Raw genomic sequence first — 25,957 nt, forward strand, 5'->3', positions numbered from 1 at the left:
ATGAACCTCATGTGCTTGGTGCAGTCTAAATCTTCCAAATGATAGGCTCCATTAGGCAACACATTATTTACTTTATATGGTCCTTCCCAGTTGGGCGATCATTTGCCGTACTTTGGATCCTTGCTATCCAAAGGGAGTACTATTTTCCAAACCAATTCGCCCAGGCTGGACGACTTGGCTATAACTTTTTTATTATAAAATTTAGCCATTCTTCGTTTTTAAACTTGCAATCTATCTAGGAGGTCTAACTTTAATTCGTCCAACTCCAATAAATTTTGAACTAGTGATTCGGTATACTCATCACCACTTAACTTATATTGCAAAAACACTCTGATCGATTGCACGTTGATTTCCATAGGCAAAACGACCTTTTGTCCATAAGTAAGTTGGAAAGGAGTAATTTTTGTACTTGACTGAGGCGATGTCCTATAAGCCCATAAGGCCTTGTTCAGACATTCGTGTCAATTTCTGGCATTTTCATCTATCATTTTCCTTATGATATTTTTTAGAATCTTATTAGAAGATTCTGCTTGTCCGTTGGATTGAGCGTAATATGGTGTGGAGTTCACTAATTTAACCCCAAACTCGCTCAAGAATTTATTCATTTGATCCCCATTCAAAGATGTTCCATGATCTGCCATCAAAGTTTGTGGAATTCCAAATCTATAAATGATGTGATCACGGATAAATTCTATGACATTCTTCTGGGTTATTTCCTTTAAAGGTACCGTCTCTACCCACTTAATGAAATAATCGGTTGCAACTATAACAAATGTATGTTGTTTGGACGATGGGGGATAAATCTTCCCTATCAGGTCTATCGTCCAACCCTTAAACGGCCAAGGTTTGATAATAGGTGCCATCTCTCGTGCTGGCGCTCTTTGTATTGGACCATGTTTTTGGCATGCTAGACAACCTTTTGCATACTGAACACATAATTCTCCCATCTTTGGCCAAAAATATCCATTCCTAATAATTAACTATCTCATCTTTTGGCCAGCTTGATGAGCTCTACATATTCCTTCGTGCACTTCAGCCATGATCGTCCCGACTTCTTACAAACTTACACATTTTAACATTATACCATCAGAGCATTTCTTAAACAATTCTACATCTATCTGTGCATAGTTTAGCAAACGCAACTTCATTTTTCTACTATCTCTTTTATTAGGTTTTTTAAGGAACTTCTTAATCTCTGCCCTCCAATCCATTGCATCTCCATCTGTATGCAATGAAATTCAATCTTTCTCGCCTTTCTTTGGATCACAAGCAATATTGTTCCATACTCACAAGTAGACTTTCAATTTAAAACCTTTGAGTACCCTGAGGCCATCTGGGCCAACTCATTTGTCACGTCATTGTATATCCTATTAACGCATTGAAGTTCTACTTGGTCGAATTCTTCTAATAACTCTTGGGCGATTTCATATTGACTCATGATGGAATCACTTTGGTATTTAAAATCACCAATCAATTGGTGAATTACCAATTGAGAATCGCCTCTAATGATTACATTTTTTACCCCCATATCTATCATTAGTTCTAGGCCTACGATTAAGGCTTCATATTCGGCCTAATTGTTGGTGCACATCCTATCCAAAGTGAATGCGAACTTGTAGCAAATCCCTAAAGGATTTATCAATGCTACTCCTACTCCTGCACCTTTAGAGGTTTTTGACCCATCGAAATACAACACCCAAGGTTTTAGTTCGAACGAATTGATTTCTAATTCAATTTCTTCAGGCAGTCAAGGCATGGATGATCGGCTAGAAAATTAGCTAAAACCTGATTTTGACTGCCTTTTGGGGTATGTATTGTATTTCGAATTCTGATAAAGCTAACGTCCAAAAACTTACCCTTTGGTGTAAAATAGGGCGAGAGAGCATATACTTAATCAAATTTACTCTAGAAATCAAATAAACGGTTACGGGTCATAAATAAGCCCTTAATTTTGTACATGTGAAATACAATGCAAGACATAATTTTTCGATAGCAGAGTAATTACATTTACATTTTGTTAACTGTCTATTCAAGTAGTAAATCGCCCTCTCTTCACCAATTGGTCTTCTTGCACGACCATTCTAACTATTGATTCTTTTTCAGCCGATACATACACTTTCATTGGCCGTCCTTGGATTGGTGACACCAACACTGGTGGACTTAATAAATATATCTTCAGGTTTTCAAAAACCTTTTGATGTTCTTCTTTCCAAACGAATTTGTCCTGATTTTTCAGCTTTAAAAGTGGCAAAAAGACTTTAGTTCGCCCTGCACAGTTAGAAATAAAGCGTCTTAAAAAGTTTACTTGGCCTAGAAACCTTTGCAATTCTTTTTTGTTGTTAGGTGGTTTGGCCGCTAGAATGACCTTCGCTTTATTTTTATCAAGTTCAATCCCTCTTTTGTGTACCAAGAAACCAAGAAAGTTTCCTGCATTAACACCAAATGCACATTTCAAGGGATTCAACTTTAACTTATATTGCTTCATTCGCTCAAATGAATATCTTAACTGTTCAAAATGGTCCTCTTCTTTAATGGATTTGACCACTATATCATCTACATACAGTTCAACAAACTTGCCTATCATATCATGAAAAATTAAATTCATTGCCCTTTGATAAGTTGCTCCTGCATTTTTCAGGCCAAAAGACATGACTACCCATTCAAAACATCCTAGAGACCCAGGTCATCTAAAGGCAGTTTTGTGTATGTCTTCCTCAACTATATAAATTTTATTTATCCTGAACACCCATCCATGAAAGAATACATGACGTGTCCGGCAGTTGAGTCTACTAAAGAATCTACCATGGGCATTGGATACTCATCTTTGTGTGTGACTATATTTAAATTCCTAAAGTCTATGCACACCCTTAGTTTACCATTCTTTTTTAGTACTGACACGATATTGGACAACCATTTGACATACCTGACTGTTCTAATAAAGCCTGCTTTTAATAGTCGGTCTATCTCTTTCTTAATCTCAGGGAGTATATTAGGAGCAAAACGTCTGGAATGTTGCCTATGAGGTTTAAAATTAGGCTTAGTTGGTAATCTATGTTTCACCAAATCTCTATCTAAACCAAGCATTTGTTCATATTCCCAAACGAAACAATCTTTATACTCCTTTAACAAAGTGATTAATTTATCACTAACCTCTTGATCGAGCATTTGGCTGATGAATGTTAGACGATCTTCTCCTTCATTGTCAATATTTACTTTAATCAGAAGGTCTTGTGCTTGAGCGTATCCAGGCTTGATGATCCGCATTACTTCATCGTCCAACTCCCTTGTAAGCACTTCTTCTTCTAAACAATCCACTTTGTTGACTTCTCGGCCAATACTTTGTTCTAATTCAAATACTGCTAATTTATCTTTTAACACTTTCAGGGCTGCCTCTTCTTTCATCTTGTCCTTGCATTCTTTATTGAAAGCCATTAATTTGACTTTGAAGGCCTGAATATCGGCCATTTACTTTTGTTGTTTAGAACTCATTCAAGACTCCCTGATTATTCTTTTGTCAATTACTGGCTCTTCTAGGGCCACTATATTTGGCCTCATCTGACTGAACATTTCAGTGAGTGCCTTCATTGAAAATGGCTCTTCACTCTGCGTGACAATCTGAGTTTCTTTCCCATCTTAGACTACCCTGACAGGTCCATAGTTTCCTTCGTACATGAACATTTCCACTGAGTTTGCTTCTGCGACAAAAGGCCTATGATCGGCCTGCACCACCTCTGCTTCACCCTTGTTATTCCAAAAAACCAAGCATTGATGGAACGATGAGGGTTCCGTGTATCCAATCTCTTCCTAGTAATACATTGTAACTAGTAGGACCATCTATTACAAAGAAGACTGTGGTCCTAGTAGTTGTACCTATAGTTATGTCCAATGATGTAACTCCTTTAGCCGCAGTTGCTCCTCCATTGAAACTTGTAAGGATGACTTCTGTTGGAATCATATCCCCTTCTATCTTTGCAAATTTTCTCATCATCCTAGATAGAATGGTGTTTATAGCTGCTCCATTATCGACAAGCACTTTTGCCACAGGTATGCTGTTAACTAGAGTTTTAACGTACAATGGCTTCAAGTGTTTAGTCAATTTCATGGCTGGCCGCTTAAAAATAACCTTTTCGGCAGCCTCTATTTCTACTTCCTGCTTGTCCTCTGTCGAGTTATCCTTTTGTGATAAGTCATCGTGCAGCATATAGCACTGAGCCTCTGTCTCCTGAATTTCCTTTTTACTGTTTTCTGATGCTTCATCTTTAGTTACCCAACCTTTGGGAGGAGGCATTATTCTTGAAGGTGATCCATACTTTTAGAGCGAGGCACTCTCTTCTTCCTTTTGGGCATCCCGTACAGCACGTAAAAATCGAAAAAATGCCCAGATGGTTCTCCCAATAAATCTACTTCACGAACTCCCTCTCGATATAGTTGTTTCAACAGAGTATTGTACGATACTTCTCTCCTTCTTCTTTCTGCTTTCAGGTCGATTTTCTCTTCAATGTCTGTTATACCATCATCTTCCTCACCATTGTAGGCCTCTCTAGAAGTCTGGCCTTCTTCATATTCCAGCACGCATGTTTCTCCTTCGTTATCCTCTCTTTCTTCTTCTTCTTCTTCTTTCTCTTTATTCCTGAATTCATTGGCTAGCAAATAGTTATTAGCCACGACAGGAGGTAACGTACCCAATTGAATAGTAAAGAGCTGATCTGGATCTTCTCCATTTTTTCTGTCTCGCTCAAATTTCGATCTCCCAGAAGAAGTTTCTGGCAACTCTTTCATTGATTCATCTGTACCAGTCTCTTCACTGTCTTTGAGAACATTTTGATTGGCTATCTCGAGTAGTTTAGGCACCTTAGGACGTGGCACTCCCTGTTGTTACCTCATCATTCATCCATAATTTCGCTGGAAACACCTTTGTTGGGTTCTAGTCATCTCGTTGAAGGGTATCGCCTTTCCTGCATTATACTGAAACGAATGCCATACATTTGGTTGGCGAGGTTGCGGCCTGAATGTTCTCCCATTATTTACTGGTCTGAACTACTTCTCAAAAGGCGGTCCCTTATAGAACGATGTACCTCGCCCTCTACCAGGCTGAGCATTTGGGAAGAAAGTAGGGCGATGGGGATGCTGCCATATCCCTGGTTTCTCCGTATTCCCACTCACTTCTCGTTTACATTTTGCACACAAGACGTCTTCATCATTTTTTGGCTCCTTCCCTTTAATACGCTCAAAGACACTGGGATGTGGTCCATGGTCTTCTTCTCCATCATCTATAACCAACTTGAATTTTGGCAACTTGTTTTTGAAACCAGACATTACCATATTCACTCCAAGTGGCTGTGGAAAAGGATTTTCATCTACTGCCATCTTCTTCTTATCATCGAACGTAATTCGTCCTGATTCAATGGCATCCTGTAACATATGGCAAAAAACCAAACAATTGTTAGCCAAATGTGACCATGCATTATGCCACTTACAATATTTTTTACGCTTAATTTGTTCAGAATTTGGCAATTTATGCTTATCGCTCAACTTTATCTGCTTATCCTTATATAATTTATCAAATATAAGGTCAGCTTTGATTACATCGAACGAGAACGTTCTAACTTTTATGTTTTCATCTTTCATAGGCTCATTCTTGCCCGATGGTCTAGGTTTAGCCATTATAGGACAAGTATACGTGTCTCCTTTGACTAATTCGGCCAAACACATTTCGGTCTGATCGTATGACTCATTATTGATGGTATGAACATCAAAATTTGGGTCTCTATAATAAGTCCCCTTGCTAGAATTTTTTATCTGCTCTTCTTCTCTTATCAATCGTTCATACCTAATCACGTTCGCGCTCAATTGGAAAAGATCAGGAAATTCCTTGTCTTGAAATTTCTTTTTCAAATCAAAACTCAAACAACCTTGAGTGATTTTGACAAATTCTTTTTCGGACAAAGGTACAAAACATTCACTTCTTACTGTCTTGAACCTTTGGAGGAAACCTTCTGCCCATTCGTTTGGCATTTGATGTAGATTCGCCAAATCGGCCAACGTAACTTCAGACTCAGTCTTATAAAACTGAGCGTGGAATAATTGTTCCAATTGTTGTCATGTTTGAACAGAGTTCACTGGCAAATTGATGAACTAGGAGAAAGCTACTTATGTTAATGAACTAGGAAAAAGCCTCATTTTATGATAATCAGTTACGTCACCACTTTGCAGTGTGAATCGCCCTATGTGTTCTAGAGTAGACACCTCCTCTAAACCGGTAAACAGTGAGAATTCTGGCACTTTATACCCTCTAAGCCATGGATATGCTTGGTCTACCCAATCAGGATATGACTTTGTATAAGTCGGCCTAATGACAGGACGTACCCCAAAAGCCATCTGCTCCTGTACAATTTCCATAATTTGATTCCTCAACATGACGTTGGGGTCATATGGAATTCCTACAGGTTGGTTAACTGGTTCGTTTGTTTGAGGCCTGATGTTTGGTCCTTGATTGATAACAAAATTATCATGATTTGGGCCATTTTTACCATTAGCCTGAACATTTATTCCCTCATTAACACATGGAGTATTCTGCCCATTATTTAGGACATTATCTCTTACATTTGGATTACCCCCCAAGTTAGGCGTACCACTACCATTATTCTGATTTGGCATTACAACATCTCCTGGTTTGAAGTAGAGGGACCAAAAGGTGGTTCTACCCCTTGATTTGGATTTAGAACTGGTGTCCCACAATTGTCCTAGTTTGAAAGTGGTTTGCAAGAGGCATAACTGGTTAACAAATTTGGCCTACTAACTTATTCATTATTTCGTCCAAAGTATTCAGTTGTTTGGCCATGTTGTCATAATGTGCATTTCCATTTTGAGTAAATCTTTCCATATTATGAATATTTCGAAGATTTACCTGTTCAATGACATCTTGTGTGAGTTCTCCAAGTAGTGCACGCATAGTTCGAGGACTTAACTCTGCCATTGATTCGTAACGACTGTTATTGCTCTGATTCTGTCCATCTATTCGTGGAAAGCTATGCTGCTTCTCATATCTCTCGATCATAGACTAGACTCCTCCCTGACTTGTTGCTTCCTTATCGGATCTCTGAGGCATATTGTTTCACCTTTTGTATTTTCAACACCAAATACTACTGTTCCACTGGGTGTGCCAAATTGTTTTGCACGGGTTAGTCGCTAACAATTAAAAAGGGATCAGAAGATTGTGTAAGGGAGAAACCTCTTGAGACAAAGTTCCAAAAAAGGGTGTTTTATTGGCGATGATTTTACAATTGGAAAATAAAAACAGAATGTCTCCAAGGGACGCAAGCACACGAGTTACTGAAAAGAAGTATTTAAATCTAAACTAAGAAATTGAAAGTTACATATTCTCTGTTTGAGAGTGTTTGATTCGGGGCCTTTTGCTCTATGTCTTTTCTTCCTTTTATACTCCCTGGATGATCGCTTCGTGATCAACCGCTTAAAAACTGCTTGATCGCTCTATAACTACCAACTTTCTTCGTAGTGGCCAACTTGTCATGGAACTGCCTTCTCTAACTGCTGCCATTACTTTTTGTCATTTAACCGTCTTCAATTGAATTCCTTGAATCGTGGAACGTGATAGAGTTACTCAATAACTGCTTCATTAACCGCACTTTTGGGTAACCATAACATCTTATGTTTGCTAAGATCCTGGGAGAACAGGGTCACAGCTCTGGGCGACTGTATGACAATCCATTTGCTCAAATCTTGGGCGACTTACAAGCTTGGACGATGGTATTACCTCGTTCATGGGCTTCCCTATTTGGGCCTTTATCCTGAATTGCCTGATTGGACCGTTCTTTAGGCTATCTGATTTGGGGATCCTCCAATTAGGCTTCATTCCTTGAGCTATTTGATTTGGGCTGAACTTTTTGTGTGTCAACAGATTGATCAGCGTTTAAATTTAAATATGCCATTTAATTGAAAGATTTGGTTGAACATAGTATGCTAGAATGCAAACTCCAAATGAAGGTGCTTGTATGATATGTAATGAGAATCAAAGTTTTCCGATTTAAACTTGTCAAGGATATTATACCATTTGGAATTGATTTTACTAAATTTGCTATAATTATATAATAATATAATTCTTATCGTGTTATATCTTTTAAAGCATAATATTTATTGACATCCACCTAATTTATGAGAATAAATCGATTCACCTATATGTTTTCATTTTTTTTCTTAATCTTTATGCATTCTAAAGAAACTGCTCGAGTTTTAACAAAGCAGCTCTTCGAGATTGAATAGATTAATTGGAAGGTTTGAAAGAGAATGTTGTTTTAGAGTGTATAATACACGTTCTTACCGAATTTATAGGATTAGCGCCACCACACAAAGCAAGATAACAACGGTCATTTGGTGAATCTTGACCAATATAGGATATATAACTAGTGATTTCAAATGTAGATGTTAATCGTATTTTGATAAGTTTACGTAAGAGAGAATTTGATTTTTTTGGTTAATAGTGAAAAAGTTGACATACAATTCACTTTTACGGTCACTCTTCATAAACGAACATGAAATATGAAAATAAATTTCATGTCCTATGCCTAGTTGTGGTAGTAAATTCAAGTTTAATAATTAACCACTTTCTAAATATATTGTATTAGGTGAAGTTTGTGAATCCAAATTAAAGTAATCTGGATGGAATCAAATCCATTTGATAACAGCCCAAAATTGGAGGATGTTAAGTGGGCAGCCGATCAGAGGGAATGTTTGTATATTAGAAAATGACACAAAAGGCACTAAAATGGAACATATGGCACAATGTAGTATTTGTTTGAAAACTTTCAACCATCCGTTCATGGGTCTCATTAATCCTAATACGATAGTACGAGACTTAATCTCCAATGAGGTCGACTCCTTATAAAAATCACATTTTTGTGATTTTTTTTTCTTCAAATATGGTCAAGAAAGACTCAATTTATGTTATTATTTGTTTTGGGCTATTTATATTTTTAAAATTATAATTTTCAAAATATATTGATTTTTTCCCAACTAAACTCGATTTAAGAAATTCTTATATATTTCCTTTTTCAAAATATCGCTTTTGATCAAGAAATGATACTATTGAAAATTAAAGTGTAATGTATTTTGATTGAGCCCAAACTTTTGGTACCTTGATGTTTTTATAAGGGTAATTAGTATAAAATGTCCCTACCTTTTAAGTTTATTGTGGAAAACGTTCATACCTTTTATTTTTTGACATTTTTTCCCTCATTTCAACATTTCTTTGCGCTGGACGTCCTTTCGTCTACATTCCGTCAGTTTCTCCGTTAATTAAATACAAAAACGTCTTTTTTTTTCAATAAACAAGGGTAAAATTGTCTTCACCCATTTCACCCCTTCTTCCCTCCATCAACTTAATCCATAAGTAACAGTAGCAACATCATGAATATGAAAATACTTTAAATGATTACGTTAAATAAAGAAAAAATGTCGTGAACAACATTATATTTCGAAAATTCCACAACTACTGCTACTGTCATGTTGGGTTACTAGAAAAATTTATAAACACATATATTGAATGGGTGGTCAATTTATAAAGATTAATACCGGATGTTCACTTCCAGTTTATGCTTATTAAGAGTGAAACCCACTGAGTAAATTGAGAAGAACGAGTGGAAATGGGTGCTGTGAAGTACGTATTACATTTCAATGGTGAATGGCTCATTTTGGCTCAATGGAGAAGATGAATTGCTGCTATTCACTTCTTCTAAGAATTGAATTAACCTTGTGATAATAATCTCTATGTTGTTATAATTTTTCTGAAAACATCCCTGCCTTTAAAATGAATTGGTGATAAACGTCTCTATCTTTTAAAAAATTTGTGAGTAACGTCCCAACCTTTCAAAATTTTGGCGAGAAAAGTCTCTGTTTTCTTCTATTTTTCTCCCGTTTATGCACACAAACAATTCAAACTCTGAATACACTAATTCCATCACAGAATCTCAGACACAATTTATCCACCAATTAACTAAAAAAATTGAAGAAAAATGAGCACGTGCAATAAAACAATTCAAACATAACTTTTCATTTAAAATGTGCAAAATATTCACTATGCAGCCAATAAAAGTTCTGAACGTGTTTAATTCTGTTCAGTATTCAAAAATAGCAAAATGAGGTGCTACATTATATCTACAAACTGTATTACACTAACTACGCACTGAATGAACAAAAACAAAAGCAAAAAAAATTAACAGGAGAACTTGGCTGACAGCTTCATCCTAAGGAAGTGGTGTCCCTTTGCAGCCTCTCTTATTTTGCCCTGTTTCACCACATTTTGTACATGTAATTATCAGCCCCGATCTTTTTTGTTGACTTGCAGTTGTTTCTCGAAGTTGATTGCGAAGTTCAGGCATTGCTCTTCGACTTTGTACACCTCTTCGGCTGACTTGAAGAAGCCACCTCATTTGGCTCTTTTCTTCTATTTTTCTTTGGCTTCCCAGCCCTCTTTGTGTAGACTGGTGGATTGAGAGGGTTCAAACATGGGGTTGGCCATGCGCTCGGACCTGTGATGGGAGAAATTGAAGGTGTATATGTCCTCATATATGCAACCTTCTTGTAGATATCATCCACGAACTCCATCATGTTCAGACCTCTAGATACAACGAAGGCAATCACATGGCTACATGCAATTCCTAATAATTGTCAACCACGACATGTACAAGTTCTTGCCCTTAAATCCATAGCATGTAACACAGTTCCTGCATTGTGTCAAACTTGAAACTTTTCATTGCCTGCGTATTCAGCCCATTCCATCCTTGCGAGCTTACCATTTTTCTCGAGAATCTTCAGAATTCTAGGTCCTATTGCTGCTATCCACCGATCACAGGACTCCCTGCGGCCTACAATTCTTCTTATCAAATATACCCTTATATCCTCTAGCATGGTTAATGTCGGCTTCTCTCTTGCAGTCACAATTGTACTATTAAATGATTCACATAAATTGTTGAGAAGCATGTCACACTGATTCCACTTTCTGAAGTGGGATTTACTCCAATGAGAAGCTGGCTTTCCTTCAAGCCATCCATAAGCAGCCGGGTCCAAGTCCAACATCCGTTGCATGTGTTCAAGCCACTGTGATACAGTAGTGGCTCTGACTACATCCCGCAAACAATTCTTTAAAGTCAAATCCTTGTGAGAGAGGCTAAAATTGTTATATAGATGTCTAACACACGTCCTGTGCTCTGAATTTTCAAATAAGGACTCAATTGCATTAGTCAACCCATTTTGCTTATCTAAAATGAATGTCCAATGCTGAGTGTTGTGTCTATGCAAATCATCCTTCAGTAACCCCAAAAACCATCTCTGATTATCCCCATTTTCAACTTCAACAACTGCATATATCACTAGATACATACCATTATTAGCATCAACGCCAACTGCAGTCAACAACTGGCCACCAAGCTCTGTCTTCAAAAAGCAACCATCTACCCAATCACCCTTCTGCAACCCCGAACAAAACCATCTTTCAATGCTCCAAGGCAAATATATAGCTTTCTGAATTCTCCAGCATACCCCTCAACCAAAGCAGTGGTCCCAATATTTGTCCTCTTCAACTCTTCACAATAATCCCATAGCAATTTGTAATGCTCCATCACACTCCCTCTAATTTTTTCAAGTGCCTTCTCCTTTGATCTATACACTTGCCAATGTGAGATATCACCTAAACCACCCGCTTAACCCTTTCCNGTCGAGTCAACTGGATTCCCTTTTTAACAATTTAAGCTTTTAAACAAGATGAGATGGTTCAATAGATTTGTTGACCTTCTTATTATTCATCTACAGGTATTATTCTACACAACAGTTAACTGAAAAAAGTGATGTTTATAGTTTTGGAGTAGTCCTTCTTGAGCTCATATGCGGTCGGGAACCGCTCACCCATACCGGCACTCCAGATTCTTTTAATTTGGTTTTATGGGTAAGTATATAGTTTTCATAGTGTTTTTGCCACATTATTATTCATTTATTATTTATTTTATTATTATTTTATAATTATTGAGAATGTTAAACTGCACAAGTTTTTCCAATTTTTTCAATGGAGTTCTTAGCTTAATACAGTTTTAAGCAGGAGCCAACTACATTTTGTAGTGCTTTAGTTCAACATTTGACTCAATATTCTTGCTGTCTACTATGTACATGTACATATCATTTCTATTTGAATAAATCTTCTTGGGGCACCGTGCCCCCTCCAATGGGGATAGGCCCTATCCGTCCAGCACTTCTCTTTCTATTTTCACTTTTTTCTTTGACATGTCGAATGAGTTGGTTGCCTTGTTAATAAGAATGAAAAGGGTATCACTTAGGAATCTTTAAAGGATTTAATCATTCACCTCACATTGACAAATTCAAGAAGAAAAATACACGTATCACGAGTTCATATAGTTCGATAGCAATTCAGTATAACAAGTTAATGACAACTTTTCTGAGTCTCATATTGCTCAAGAAAACTTGCCTTGGCTCTACAAGACACTTTTAAAGTAAACTATATGCCGTTCTTGTAGCAGTAGTATCACCAAGCACCCCTGCTTGTAGACTCTACTTGCTATGGGTGACTTGGGAAAGGACTATTTTCAGTAGAAAACTAATTCAGATGTTGGATCTAAAATAGAGGTGGATGGGTCCTGAATCACTTTTGGGAAGTCAATCTTGTCAGTTTATTAGCACGTTGGACATTCTCTTCTTGCACCCATTCATAACGTGATTTCTGTAACCATAGACATTTTATGCTAATCAATAAATAGTAACAGAATATTTTGTGATTTTATTGCAGGCCAAGCCATACTTGCAGGCAGGAGCATTTGAGGTTGTGGATGAGAGCATAAAGGGAAGTTTTGATAGTGAGAGCATGAGAAGGGCTTCTTTAATTGCTTGCAGGTCTGTTGAAACTGATGCACTTCGCAGGCCAACCATTGCACAAGTACTAGCGGAGCTCAAAGAAGCCTATAGCATCCAGCTTGCCTATCTTGCATCAGCTCGTCTTATAAATTAATATTTTGTTATTACGTACTGTCTGTAAATTTTGATTGAGTGAAGTGACCTCGGCTGAGTCTAGAGACTTAATTTATATGAATTATGTTATATAGGGCGAAATATGCTAATTTATGGGGAAATGAAAACTTGTAACATGTTGTTAAGCAATATTAGACTGCATAATATTATCCATTACATTTGTTAAAAGTTGGATCACCGGACTCATAATTTTGTTTCAAGAACAGTAATTTACTCATTTTAAATATGAAAGCTGGTGAATGGAACTTGACAAGTTCACATCTTTGACGTCTCCCAAATGAATAGACTTTGGAGTGCTGGAACATGGGAAAATTTGCGGTTGTAGCCCTCAAACAATGTTATTTGATTCATTTGAGTTTTCATTTAAATTTTTTTAATTTGCACATCTCAAACTTCCAATTTGAATGGAATCTATTGAAGATTTTATTAGTGAGAGCTTGATTTGCACATGACCACATTAGATTGGACATTCTTGTCATTAGATTATATTTCAGCCCCTCTCGTGCCCCAACCCCCATTTCTCCCCCAATTCTTGTGAAGGAGGGAGCTTCTCCGAGGTCATCGTGAAAGAAAGGGAAAGAAAGGTTTTAGATTACCAATAGGAGAATTAGAGGGAAGCACTGTGTTACGAACAATGGTGGCGACCTTCGGACAAAGTCGTAGATTTCATTCAATAAGCTTGTTACATTGCAAATCACGTTCCAATTAATTTTCCTTATTTAACTTAAATGTATCGTTTTAAATAGTATTATGGCAAGTAAGGGTCATTTCCTGCAGAGGATTGATTCAATTATGTCAATTGCGAACTAAAAAGTAAAATTAATAATAATATACGAAATAGATTAAATGGGAGGGGAGGAGGGTTTGGTTTGTTGAACTAAGGAAAGCGATAAATTTAAACTAGAAAAGACTTGAAATTTGAAATAAACAAATTGGTTCTTGATTGAATACGAGAAAATGTGATTGGAGGATATTTCGTCACCACGAGAATGATTTTCATGTCAATTATCACAATAGATTTTCATTCTTAAGATTAACAGTGGCGACCTTCGGACAAAGTCGTAGATTTCATTCAATAAGCTTGTTACATTGCAAATCACATTCCAATTAATTTTCCTTATTTAACTTAAATGTATCATTTTAAATAGTATTATGGCAAGTAAGGGTCATTTCCTGCAGAGGATTGATTCAATTATGTCAATTGCGAACTAAAAAGTAAAATTAATAATAATATACGAAATAGATTAAATGGGAGGGGAGGAGGGTTTGGTTTGTTGAACTAAGGAAAGCGATAAATTTAAACTAGAAAAGACTTGAAATTTGAAATAAACAAATTGGTTCTTGATTGAATACGAGAAAATGTGATTGGAGGATATTTCGTCACCACGAGAATGATTTTCATGTCAATTATCACAATAGATTTTCATTCTTAAGATTAACAACAATTCGAGAATAATTACAAGTTCAATTACCTTAATCTCTTCTTACATGTTAGTCAAATAAAACAAACTCTTTACTCAACCATGTTCATTAAACAATCTAGAACAAACTCTCTACATTTAATTTAACAAACGCATTACGACAAAAGAGATGAATTGAATTAAGGGTAAACTCGCAAGCTCAGTTTAGTAACTTAAATGTTAATCCACATACATTCAATTGAAAATTATTCATAATCTATTGAAATGTTAATCCAAGCTCAGTTTTTTTTTGCCCCCCTTTATTGACCAAAGAAATGAAGAAGAAATTATTTTGATGTCTTCAATAATTGATAAAACAAGAACTTGATCTGTGATAGCATTATTTGATGTTCAATAATTCACAAAACAAAAACGTGGTAGACTCACAGTTAATTTTAAGATTAGCTTTATTTATGTTAAGTCAATATTCATGTCTTTGATTTTTCAGTTTAAGAGGGTCGAAGCAATTTATTAAAGTAGAACTGTAGAAGTGTGAATTGAGTGGTCAAATTGTAATAAAACGAAATTACCTTACCTACCAAAATAAATAAATAAATCTCGAAAATGGTATCCAATGCTTCTAGGCAAAAAATAAAAAATTAAAAAAGAAAAATTAAAAATCGGACAGAAGTTACTCCCTTTGTCCACTACATATTCCATTCCATTTCTTGGCCCATTTCTTGAAAATGGAGCAACATTTGTTGTAGGAAATCAGATGGACATGTAGCGACACAAGAAATTGTACAATTTCTTTCCCTTCTTACCAAATTAATTGGAAAAGAGATATTATCTGATGCTTGATTATTTCAATTTAGAAAAAAAAAAAAAAAAAACACCACGTCAACTTGAAAAGCAGCTCCAAACTCGGTGCCACAATCATGAGAACCGAACAAATGTATTAACTGTTTAAGGTAACTATGATAATGAGGTATGAGAGAAATAAACTTTATTGTTTGCTTGCCATGCTTTCAAAGAACACATGGGGCAAGGGAGGACGAAGAACATTTTAGTTAGGAAGCACAATCAAACTTTTTACAAGTCGAATACTTTATTATTGATTTTTGAATAATTAATACTCGATCTGAGAAAATACAAATTTACATTTAAAAAATATTTCTTCATTGATATTTTGCTCATTATTATCATCCATTTGATTTTGAACAGTCATTTTATTAATATTTGCTCATCACAAAAATATGTATATTTATGTTTATTTAATAAAAACAATCAATTTAGGCGATCGAAAGGAAAAAAACTAATATTAAATCAAATAAATAAAATTCATTAAATATAAGTTAAGCCTTTGCTTGGCCCTATTAAATTTCATTTCATTTTTTTCTTCTATTTTCAACCACACAATTTTTCATAAAATAATAATACATGTAGATCGAATTTTTTTCTTCTTTTCAATCATTCATTTTTCAAAAAAAAAAAAAACACTATTCCACCCATTTCATTTTCCAAAATAGGGGCCAAACGGGGGCTAAATTGGATATAATTAATACAGACACATTCTATGTATATAAATAGGATAGGAGAAAATGCAAATTTAGGTTCTAATTAATTGAAAATTTGTAGAAAAAATTATAGACAAATTTTAAAACATTAGAAGGGTTAGGGTTTTTATAAAAGGTGGGAGAGTGTCAAATAAAGTAAGAGAAAGGATGAAAAAAATTCAAATTGATTATGATTTTGCTCATGTTTGGTGGAGATTAAAATCAGATTTTTAGTATAGTTTGATAAAAGTTAAAAAGTTAAGAATTCCATGAAATATATTATTAAAATTAATCGTTAATTTTGATTTAGATTAAAATTAAAATTTCAATTGATATCAAACGGCACTTATCCACAATCCCAAAAAAAAGAAAAAAGATATCAAACGGGGACTTATCCACAACCCCAAAAAAAAAAAAAAAAAAATCGGAAAAACTCAAAAGTTGGGGGTTAAGTGACCCCAGTACCCCCTTGGGTCTGACCATGACCTGGGGATTATTTTATTCTGGAAAAGCGCTAATTGCATACACTTAGTTCATGTTTGGTTTAACTTAAAATTTTGCTAAGAATTTAAGTCAAAGTGAATAATTAATTTTGACAAAATATTTTATTGAACCACAATTTTTATCAAATTTTCAATCACATGTTTCGTCACCTTTTAAAATCTTCTAAAAACTTGATTTTTAATTACACTAAATTGGGGCTTAATGTATTTAAAAAAAGAAAAAAAAAAAAGAAGAAGAAGTGAAATTGTACTTTTCGTTAGCACATACCAAACATGCAAATGCTAGGCAAACACGTAGAATCGTGGTACCAGGAAAAGGTCTACACTTCCCTTCCTTTTATTTATTTATTATTATTTTTTTTTATAGGAATTTCAGCTTAGGTAAACATAATTTTCAACACTTTGACTAAATTTGCATAACCGTTGATGATCAATAATGAACATAGTAGAATTATGTCGTTTCTTTTGACTATTTACATTAAAGTACTGAAATCAAAAGTTTCCTTGAACAAGAAGACAAGTTATGGAGCATGATTAAAGGCAAAAATCTAGAGGTGGACTCAATCATTTCTCTTATGCTGGACTCATAAGTATCCTATGCACAACCAACCAACTTTCTTTAATTTCACCAAAATCTTCTTAAAAAGATCGGTTTTAGAACCTGATCAATTGAGTAGCTTCTATTACATAATGATATTACAAATACGTGATGTGACTATATATACGATTGGATTAGAATTTCCTCAACTAAATAAGAAAAAAATTTCCATTTTTTTTATGCCTCATCTGTATATAAATCATTAGTTAACTCCTTTATATACAAGTAACATTATTCTGAATCTATAGCCACTAGTTGACAAGATTTTCGATATTAAATCGACATGGAATTTTTACCCTTATAAACACCACCAAACATGATCTATTACTAAAATTTTCTTGAGATGGCCTGGAAGATAGTAGTTCATAATTAGCTACACCCCCACATAAATTTTCTAGTAATTAAGGAATTGAAACTTCAAGAGCAAATTTCATACAAACTCTGCATGGCAACGGCCAATTATAGTACTACCATAATCAAACAGAAACATTATCATTAACCCACCTCGGCTCTCTTTGTCTAAAAACTTAAGCAATAATCTTGTGTATAATTAAATGGCGACGTGATTTAAGCTCATAAATTATTGAATCACCTCGTTTAAGACCTATGAAGGAACAAAATCATTTATTTAAATTTCAGTAAGTTCTACAACATGCAACGGTCAAAAATCACCTCCATTCTCTCCCAAAGGTCAAAAAGAACCAACATTTTTTCTTCTCCCTACCTTTATCTCTCCTACTTATTTTCATTCTCCTCTTGTTCTTCAATGGCTACTGCATTCTTGATCTTCTGAATACACACAGTTCTATTAACAGGACATTCTTGAATAAGTAAAAGTGGATTTTTTTACAATTTACAGCAACCTATTTCTTTTTTATGGAGTTGATCCCATTTTTCTGGTTTAGTTTTTTATTTTTCTCAGGATTTGTTGGATTTACTCTCTGCTATCAGGATGGTATGTGTACCTTCAATTTCTTTTCCTAATTTCCATTTTTTTGCAATGCTTTTTGTATAGATTTATTGCCTTGTGATTGTTCTTTTTACACAAAATTGAACAGGCTTCTTGAGTTTAACATGTGGTGGAACTACAAGTTATGTTGATTCCTACAATATCTCATGGATTCCTGATGGTGACTACATAAGTTCTGGCAATATAACTAGTGTAGAGGGCTCTTCTTCATCTCGTATTCCGGTCCGATTTTTCCCCGATTCTCGAGGCAGAAATTGTTACAGGCTACCATCAGTAACAAATGTGTCATTCTTGATTCTTGTTAGGACACAATTTGTGTACAAAAACTATGATGGGCTTGGAAAACCCCCAGTATTCTTCGTTTCTCTTGGAAGAGCCATGGTTACTATGGTCAATCTCACTCGTAATGATCCGTGGATCGAAGAGTTCATATTTCCAGCCAATATGGAAGTTCTGTCTTTATGCTTTCACTCGACTCCGAATGGCGGATTTCCTGTTATTTCATCCCTTGAATTTAGGCCTCTACATGAGGGAGCTTACAGCACTGCATTGGGAGATTCTACAGATAAGCTACTTAAGAAGTCATATCGGATTAACTGTGGTTATAACGACGGTTCGCTAAGGTAAACAGAGTCATCGATATATTTCCTCCTGTTTCTTGATTGTATTGAATTGAAAATTTATCTAATTTCAGGAAATTTGTTCTTTTGTAATGTAAGGTACCCACTCGATCAATATGATCGAATGTGGGATGCAGATGAAGATTTCTCACCTTATCATGTATCCTCTGGTTTCGATGTTGAAAGTACATTTAATTTGTCGACTATTAAAGAAATCCCCCCAACTGTTGTTCTTCAAACCGCGAGAGTCTTGGCAAGGCGGAATAATCTGATATACAATCTACCTTTAGATAATCACGGAGACTACCATGTTGTTCTGTACTTTGCTGGAATTCTACCTGTTTCTCCAACATTTGATGTGTTAATCAACGCGGTTGTTGTTCAATCAAACTATACAGTTACACGTTGGGAGGCCGGTACCCTATTCTTTACGATAAGAGGAATCAAGAACCTGAACATCACATTAAAGTCAATCAGCTACTATCCTTTAATAAATGCTCTTGAGGTTTATGAAATTCTTGATATTCCCTTAGAAACTTCTTCAACTACAGGTTCTGATTACATTTTTGTTTTTGAATTTTGATTTCTCTGCTGAAAAAAATTGTGGTTTGTAGGACTCAAGATTTCGATTCTTCTTATAGTTTCAGCTCTTCGGGTTATTCAACAATCGACTGGCCTGGATCTGGGATGGCAAGATGATCCGTGCTCCCCTACACCATGGGAGCACGTAGGATGTGAAGGAAATCTCGTCACTTCATTGTACGTATGAACACTCTATTCCTCGTTTGTCTTTCCAAGTTGTGTCGATATTAACTTTGAACTTCGTATAGGACACTTTCTGATATCAAGTTGAGATCAATCAGTCCCACATTCGGCGATCTGCTGGATCTTAAAACACTGTAAGAATTTTCGAATAAGAATCTCTACAAACGTGTGCTATATTATTTTCGTAGTTCATGATATCTTATTATCATTGCAATGTTCGAGCATCGTGTTTTAGGGACTTGCATAACACATCACTTGCTGGAGAAATACAAAACTTGGGTGGACTACAACATCTTGAGAAACTGTAATCCCTCCTACTAGCAAATTTAGTCGAAAATCGACTTTTTTCAGATAATATAATTTGTCCTCTGATCACACTGCAGGAATTTGAGCTTCAATCAGCTAACATCCTTTGGTTCTGAGTTGGATGATTTGATAAACATTCAAGTTCTGTAAGTCTTACAAGTTTCACACAAACATATTTACACGGTCGAAGCCAGGCCACCGGCCCAGTTTGCATTCTTTTAAAGGAATTATACTTGTGTTTCACTTATGCAGGGACTTGCAGAATAATAGTTTGCAGGGAACAGTTCCTGAGAGCTTGGGCGAGTTTATAGACCTTCATTTATTGTGAGTGAGCAACATATTCATAGTACAATAATTTTTCCTAGTTTGCTTGTCTGAAAAAAATTTCAACTTGTTAAAGAACATTTGGATCAATCAGTTAAAACCTTGTCTGAATTCATATTCTACGAAATCCAGGAATCTCGAAAACAATAAGCTACAAGGGCCACTACCACAAGCTTTGAACAGAGAAAGTATAGAAGTCAGGTATGGGAATCAATTTGCATTATTATTAGTTTTAAGACACGTTTGGCAGGGATTTTGAAAAGCCAAAAGCTACTTCTAAGACTAAGATAATGCTTTTGAATTGTATTTGCAGAACGTCGGGGAATTTGTGCCTCACTTTCACCACAATATGTAATGACTTTTCGAGTAATTCTTCAATCCAGACTCCACAAGTCACTATCTTTACTCCAAGGAAGCACAAGAGCCATAGACATATAGCCAGTATACTTGGCGCTGTTGGAGGAGCTGTACTTGCACTTTTCATTATCTCGTTTTTGGTAATCTTGTTCATGAGGAGAAAGAAAACAGAATTCGTATATACAGGAAGTATGAGAATCTTCACCAACATTCAAAACATGGAAACTTTCCATTTTTCTAATATCCTTTGTTGATGGACTGTTTTTTTCAATGATTAGGACTTGAATTGGATATGAAAAACTGGAATGGAGCAAAAGTCTTCACCTATAAAGAGATCAAAGCAGCTACAAAAAACTTCAAAGAGACAATAGGCCGTGGTAGTTTTGGATGTGTTTACCTTGGACAACTTCCAGATGGTAATTCAGTTGCTGTTAAAGTACGATTCGATAAAACTCAGCTTGGAGCAGATTCCTTCATCAATGAGGTATGTCATTTTGTTCGATTATGTCGAGCCTAATTATATTGTTCAGTTTTCTCTCGACAACGACTATATTGGGCAGATTTTTTATTATATGGGGATAGTAGGCATTCATATTCTTTAATAGGTTGACCTATTTTTCTATACTATATAGAATCCGAGGGTGAAATTTAATCTACTTCTTGAATTTTGGAGAAAACTTGCAGCGACAAGTGAATGTAGTTCTCATAATGATATTATCATTTGATGCATTATGTGCAGGTGTCTCTTCTATCGCAAATCCATCACCAGAATCTCGTATCATTGGAAGGATTCTGCTACGAGTCGAAGCAACAGATACTAGTTTATGAATATTTACCCGGTGGATCATTGGCGGATAACCTTTATGGTAAGCTAATTGCTAAATAATGCCTTTATCAAGTTTTTTATTCACTCAAATTCCATCATGTCACATTCTGCATCTCACCATCACTTTTTCAGGTGCCAATAGTAAAAAAATAACACTCAGCTGGGTTCGCAGATTGAAAATTGCAGTTGATGCTGCAAAAGGTATTTCTTTTCCAATTTTCGACTTCTTAGCTAACGATCCCTAGACATTGTAGTAAAACGAACATCTACACAATGCTCCTTTTGGCATAGGTTTGGATTATCTACACAATGGAAGTGAACCTCGTATAATTCATCGTGATGTGAAGAGTAGCAATATCCTTTTGGATGTCGAAATGAATGCTAAAGTATGTGACTTTGGCCTTTCTAAGCAAATGACACAAGCCGATGCAACACATATAACCACTGTAGTCAAAGGCACTGCTGGATATATTGATCCCGAGTAAGCAATACTCAACACGCAAAAACTTGACCAGTTAGTTATCTTGTTAACTATGGTCGAGTCAACTGGATTCCCTTTTTAACAATTTAAGCTTTTAAACAAGATGAGATGGTTCAATAGATTTGTTGACCTTCTTATCATTCATCTGCAGGTATTATTCTACACAACAGTTAACTGAAAAAAGTGATGTTTATAGTTTTGGAGTAGTCCTTCTCGAGCTCATATGCGGCCGGGAACCGCTCACCCATACTGGCACTCCAGATTCTTTTAATTTGGTTTTATGGGTAAGTATATAATTTTCATAGTGTTTTTGCCACATTATTATTCATTTATTTATTTATTTTATTATTATTTTATAATTATTGAGAAAGTTAAACTGCACAAGTTTTTCCAATTTTTTCAATGGAGTTCTTAGCTTAATACAGTTTTAAGCAGGAGCCAACTACATTTTGTATTGCTTTAGTTCAACATTTGACTCAATATTCTTGCTGTCTACTATGTACATGTACATATCATTTCGATTTGAATAAATCTTCTTGGGGCACCGTGCCCCCTCCAATAGGGATAGGCCCTGTCCGGCCAGCACTTCTCTTTCTATTGTCACTTTTTTCTTTGACATGTTGAATGAGTTGGTTGCCTTGTTAATGAGAATGAAAAGGGTATCAGCTAGGAATCTTTAAAGGATTTAATCATTCACCTCACATTGAAAAATTCAAGAAGAAAAATACACGTATCACGAGTTCATATAGTTCGATAGCAATTCGGTATAACAAGTTAATGAACACTTTTCTGAGTCTTATATTGCTCAAGAAAACTTGCCTTGGCTCTACAAGACACTTTTAAAGTAAATTATATGCCGTTCTTGTAGCAGTAATATCACCAAGAACCCCTTCTTGTAGACTCTATTTGCTATGGGTGACTTGGAAAGGACTACTTTCAGTAGAAAACTAGTTCAGATGTTGGATCTAAAATAGAGGTGGATGGGTCCCGAATCACTTTTGGAAAGTCAATCTTGTCAGTTTATAAGCATGTTGGACATTCTCTTCTTGCATCTATCCATAACATGATTTCTGTAGCCATAGACATTTTATGCTAATCAATAACTAGTAACAGAATATTTTGTTATTTTATTGCAGGCCAAGCCATACTTGCAGGCAGGAGCATTTGAGGTTGTGGATGAGAGCATAAAGGGAAGTTTTGATAGTGAGAGCATGAGAAGGGCTTCTTTAATTGCTTGCAGGTCTGTTGAAACTGATGCACTTCGCAGGCCAACCATTGCACAAGTACTAGCGGAGCTCAAAGAAGCCTATAGCATCCAGCTTGCCTATCTTGCATCAGCTCGTCTTATAAATTAATATTTTGTTATTACGTACTGTCTGTAAATTTTGATTGAGTGAAGTGACCTCGGCTGAGTCTAGAGACTTAATTTATATGAATTATGTTATATAGGGCGAAATATGCTAATTTATGGGGAAATGAAAACTTGTAACGTGTTGTTAAGCAATATTAGACTGCATAATATTATCCATTACATTTGTTAAAAGTTGGATCACCGGACTCATAATTTTGTTTCAAGAACATTAATTTACTCATTTTAAATATGAAAGCTGGTATATGGAACTTGACAAGTTCACATCTTTGACGTCTCTCAAATGAATAGACTTTGTGGAGTGCCGGAACATAGGAAAATTTGCAGTTGTAGCCCCCAAACAATGTTATTTGATTCATTTGATTTTTCATATAAATTTTGTTAATTTGCACATCTCAAACTTACAATTTGAATGGAAACTATTGACAAGCTTATTAAGTGAGAGCTTGATTTCCACATGATCACATTAGATTGGACATTCTTGTCATTAGATTATATTTTAGTCCCTCTGATGAGGTTTATGTGGAGGAACAGGTATTGACATACATGGAAAGATTGGATGGTCGGCTTTCAAAAAAATTGATGTAACTTTTGCGTTTGGTGTCCATTTTGGGCTCATAACCCCATTTCGGAAAGGGAGCGAGCGTTTCGGATTGAACTCACCGTTTTGCCATGATGTACGAGGGTTTTTGGGCATTTGAAATCGTTTAGTGTGTCAAAACAGCATTTTAAGTTTTTGTTTTATTTATTTTCAGTATTTGTTATTTCCATTTTGTAACCCAGCCCATTTTGGGACTGTTAGCCCAGTAGGTTATCTTTTCTTTCATATTTAAGACGCTGCAAGACGTCTCATAGGGTTTTCTTGGTTGTTCACAAAATAATAAAAGTTTGTTTATGAATTCAATCCTTTTGGTTATTGTTGTCGTGAGTTTGTAGATTCAGTCTACATCATTTTGGTATCAGAGCATGGTGCGTGGGAGAGGACGTGGTGGTCGTGGTGGCCGTAGTGGCCAGATTGATGAAGTTGCAAATCTGCGTAATTAAGTTGAGGCGTTGACAATCCGATTTGATCAATTCATGACGTGGGCGGAAGAAGTTGTGCAGAACGGAACGCCTCCTGCTCCTCCACGTCGTGCCCCAGTGAGTGATGGTGGAGGTGGATCTGAATCAAGGGAGAGGTCGAATGAGGAGACCTTGTCAGAGGCACGTGGCGATCGTGTTCAATAGCCTCGTGTTCAACAGCCTCGTGTTCAACAGCCTTGTGTCCAACAGCAGGACGCGTTTCAGCGATGGGAATTCGGATTCAAGGTTGATATACCTGAATTTCACGGTGGAATTGAGGCAAATGAATTCCTCAATTGGCTGACGGCAATAGAGGAGATCTTGGATTACAAAGAAGTGCCCGACAATAAAAGGGTACCTTTGGTGGCGACCCGTCTGCGTGGTCGTGCTGCTGTGAGGTGGCAGCAACTGAAGCAAAACCGGATCCGTCAAGGTAAGGCGAAAATCCAGTCGTGGGAAAAAATGAAGAAACAGTTGAAGGCAGCGTTTCCTCCCTTTAATTATTCCAGGACTTTGTATCAGCGCTTACAGAATTTGAGACAAGGCAATCGATCTGTAGATGCTTAGTCTACATAGTTTTACCAACTGATAGAGCGAAATGATGTGGGAGAATCAGAAGACCAGTTGGTAGCGCGCTATATTGGTAGACGACGATTGAATTTGCAAGACGTCCTAAATATGTTCTCGGCGGTATCTGTTTCTGAGGCTCACCACCGAGCACTTCAGGTTCAAAATCAACAAAAACGTCGTTCTGTAGTAGGCATTTCTGATGGTCCATCTGGAGGTGGGGGTCGACAATTCGCCCCAAATCCCACATCTGGTTCGTCCCAATACTTTACATCTGGGGGTTGGGGCATTGATCGGAACACTCGGCCAGTGGTTCCTCCAACCACTAATCCGGGTGGCTGGGCTCCTCCTGGTGGACGAGGGCGTGGAAGTCAGTGTTTTGGTTGTGGTGGTTTTGGTCATTTGAGGAAGGACTGTCCATCTCATGGGCAGCCACGCCCAGGTTTGTTCATTGGAGGGACAACACAAGTCGATGTTAACGATCCTGTTCATGTGGAGAATGAAGAAGAAGAGGCTAAAATTGTGCATACAGGTGACACGAGGCCTCTTTTGGTGGTCCGACGGGCGTGCCTTACACTTAAGGGGTCGTCTCAGGACCTGCAGCGAAATAATATCTTTCTGTCTACGTGTACCATTGGAGGAAATGTGTGTAGGTTCATCATTGATTCGGGCAGTTGCGAAAATGTGATATCTGAAGCGACCGTGCAGAAGCTGCAGTTAAGCACCGAACCTCATCCTGCTCCCTATAGCGTAGCATGGTTGAGACGAGGTAATGAAATTCATGTTACTAACCGTGTGTTGGTATCTTTTTCTATTGGCAGTGTGTATCGTGATAGTGTTTGGTGTGATGTGGTGTCGATGGATGCATGTCATTTGTTGTTGGGTCGTCCATGGCAGTTTGATAGGGATGTGTGCCATGAAGGGCGTCGAAATGCAGATATATTCACCTTTTCAGGTAAAAAGATTGTACTACTACCCTCCAAAGATACGCAGTGTCTGTCTTTGGCAGGGGACAGTAGTAATCTACTTTCCCGATCTTTGTTTGTGCGTGAGATGCTGGCAGAAGGTGTTGTACTGTTGTTAGTGGGAACTGAGGCGATAGGAGTGTCGACAGTTCCTATGGCAGTCGAGGGGACGGGTTTTCACCCCAAAGCTGTCGCCTTGGTGTCTGAGTTTCATGATGTGTTTCTAGATGACCTTCCACAG

At 36.5% G+C, this 25,957-nt stretch overlaps 3 protein-coding genes across 3 annotated transcripts; 2 read left to right on the forward strand and 1 right to left on the reverse strand.

Moving 5' to 3' along the window:
- Positions 1-10,187: 10,187 nt before the first annotated feature.
- LOC111373600 lies at positions 10,188-11,394 on the reverse strand. The gene is made up of 3 exons (XM_022996156.1): positions 10,809-11,394; positions 10,428-10,673; positions 10,188-10,198 (listed from the first exon to the last, which is right to left on the reverse strand). The coding sequence occupies exons 1-3, from the start codon at positions 11,392-11,394 to the stop codon at positions 10,188-10,190; spliced, it is 843 nt and encodes a 280-aa protein (XP_022851924.1).
- Positions 11,395-11,509: 115 nt separating this feature from the next.
- Positions 11,510-13,200, forward strand: LOC111373601 (probable LRR receptor-like serine/threonine-protein kinase At5g48740). The gene is made up of 3 exons (XM_022996157.1): positions 11,510-11,519; positions 11,793-11,956; positions 12,809-13,200. The coding sequence occupies exons 1-3, from the start codon at positions 11,510-11,512 to the stop codon at positions 13,025-13,027; spliced, it is 393 nt and encodes a 130-aa protein (XP_022851925.1). The 3' UTR covers positions 13,028-13,200.
- Positions 13,201-17,713: 4,513 nt separating this feature from the next.
- On the forward strand, positions 17,714-23,296 carry LOC111373590 (probable LRR receptor-like serine/threonine-protein kinase At5g48740). Its single transcript, XM_022996140.1, has 16 exons — positions 17,714-18,059; positions 18,163-18,697; positions 18,794-19,245; positions 19,336-19,453; positions 19,525-19,593; positions 19,695-19,763; positions 19,843-19,911; positions 20,018-20,089; positions 20,222-20,290; positions 20,403-20,635; positions 20,725-20,930; positions 21,186-21,312; positions 21,405-21,473; positions 21,564-21,753; positions 21,905-22,037; positions 22,890-23,296. Exons 1-16 carry the CDS (start codon positions 17,981-17,983, stop codon positions 23,106-23,108), a joined length of 2,709 nt encoding a protein of 902 aa, XP_022851908.1. The 5' UTR covers positions 17,714-17,980; the 3' UTR covers positions 23,109-23,296.
- The last annotated feature ends 2,661 nt before the right edge of the window (positions 23,297-25,957 follow it).

The sequence above is a fragment of the Olea europaea genome, unplaced genomic scaffold (genome assembly GCF_002742605.1).
Source record: "Olea europaea var. sylvestris unplaced genomic scaffold, O_europaea_v1 scaffold1146, whole genome shotgun sequence".
Classification (NCBI taxonomy): Eukaryota; Viridiplantae; Streptophyta; class Magnoliopsida; order Lamiales; family Oleaceae; genus Olea; species Olea europaea.

Coding starts and splice junctions, on each gene's coding strand:
- LOC111373600 (XM_022996156.1), bottom strand. CDS start 11,394: ATGTATCTAGTGATATATGCAGTTGTTGAAGTTGAAAATGGGGATAAT. Junction 10,674..10,808: donor GAAGATTCTCGAGAAAAATG/GTAAGCTCGCAA, acceptor GACAATTATTAG/GAATTGCATGTAGCCATGTG.
- LOC111373601 (XM_022996157.1), top strand. Junction 11,957..12,808: donor CTTTTAATTTGGTTTTATGG/GTAAGTATATAG, acceptor ATTTTATTGCAG/GCCAAGCCATACTTGCAGGC.
- LOC111373590 (XM_022996140.1), top strand. CDS start 17,981: ATGGAGTTGATCCCATTTTTCTGGTTTAGTTTTTTATTTTTCTCAGGA. Junction 19,454..19,524: donor GGAAATCTCGTCACTTCATT/GTACGTATGAAC, acceptor AACTTCGTATAG/GACACTTTCTGATATCAAGT. Junction 21,474..21,563: donor TGCAGTTGATGCTGCAAAAG/GTATTTCTTTTC, acceptor CTTTTGGCATAG/GTTTGGATTATCTACACAAT.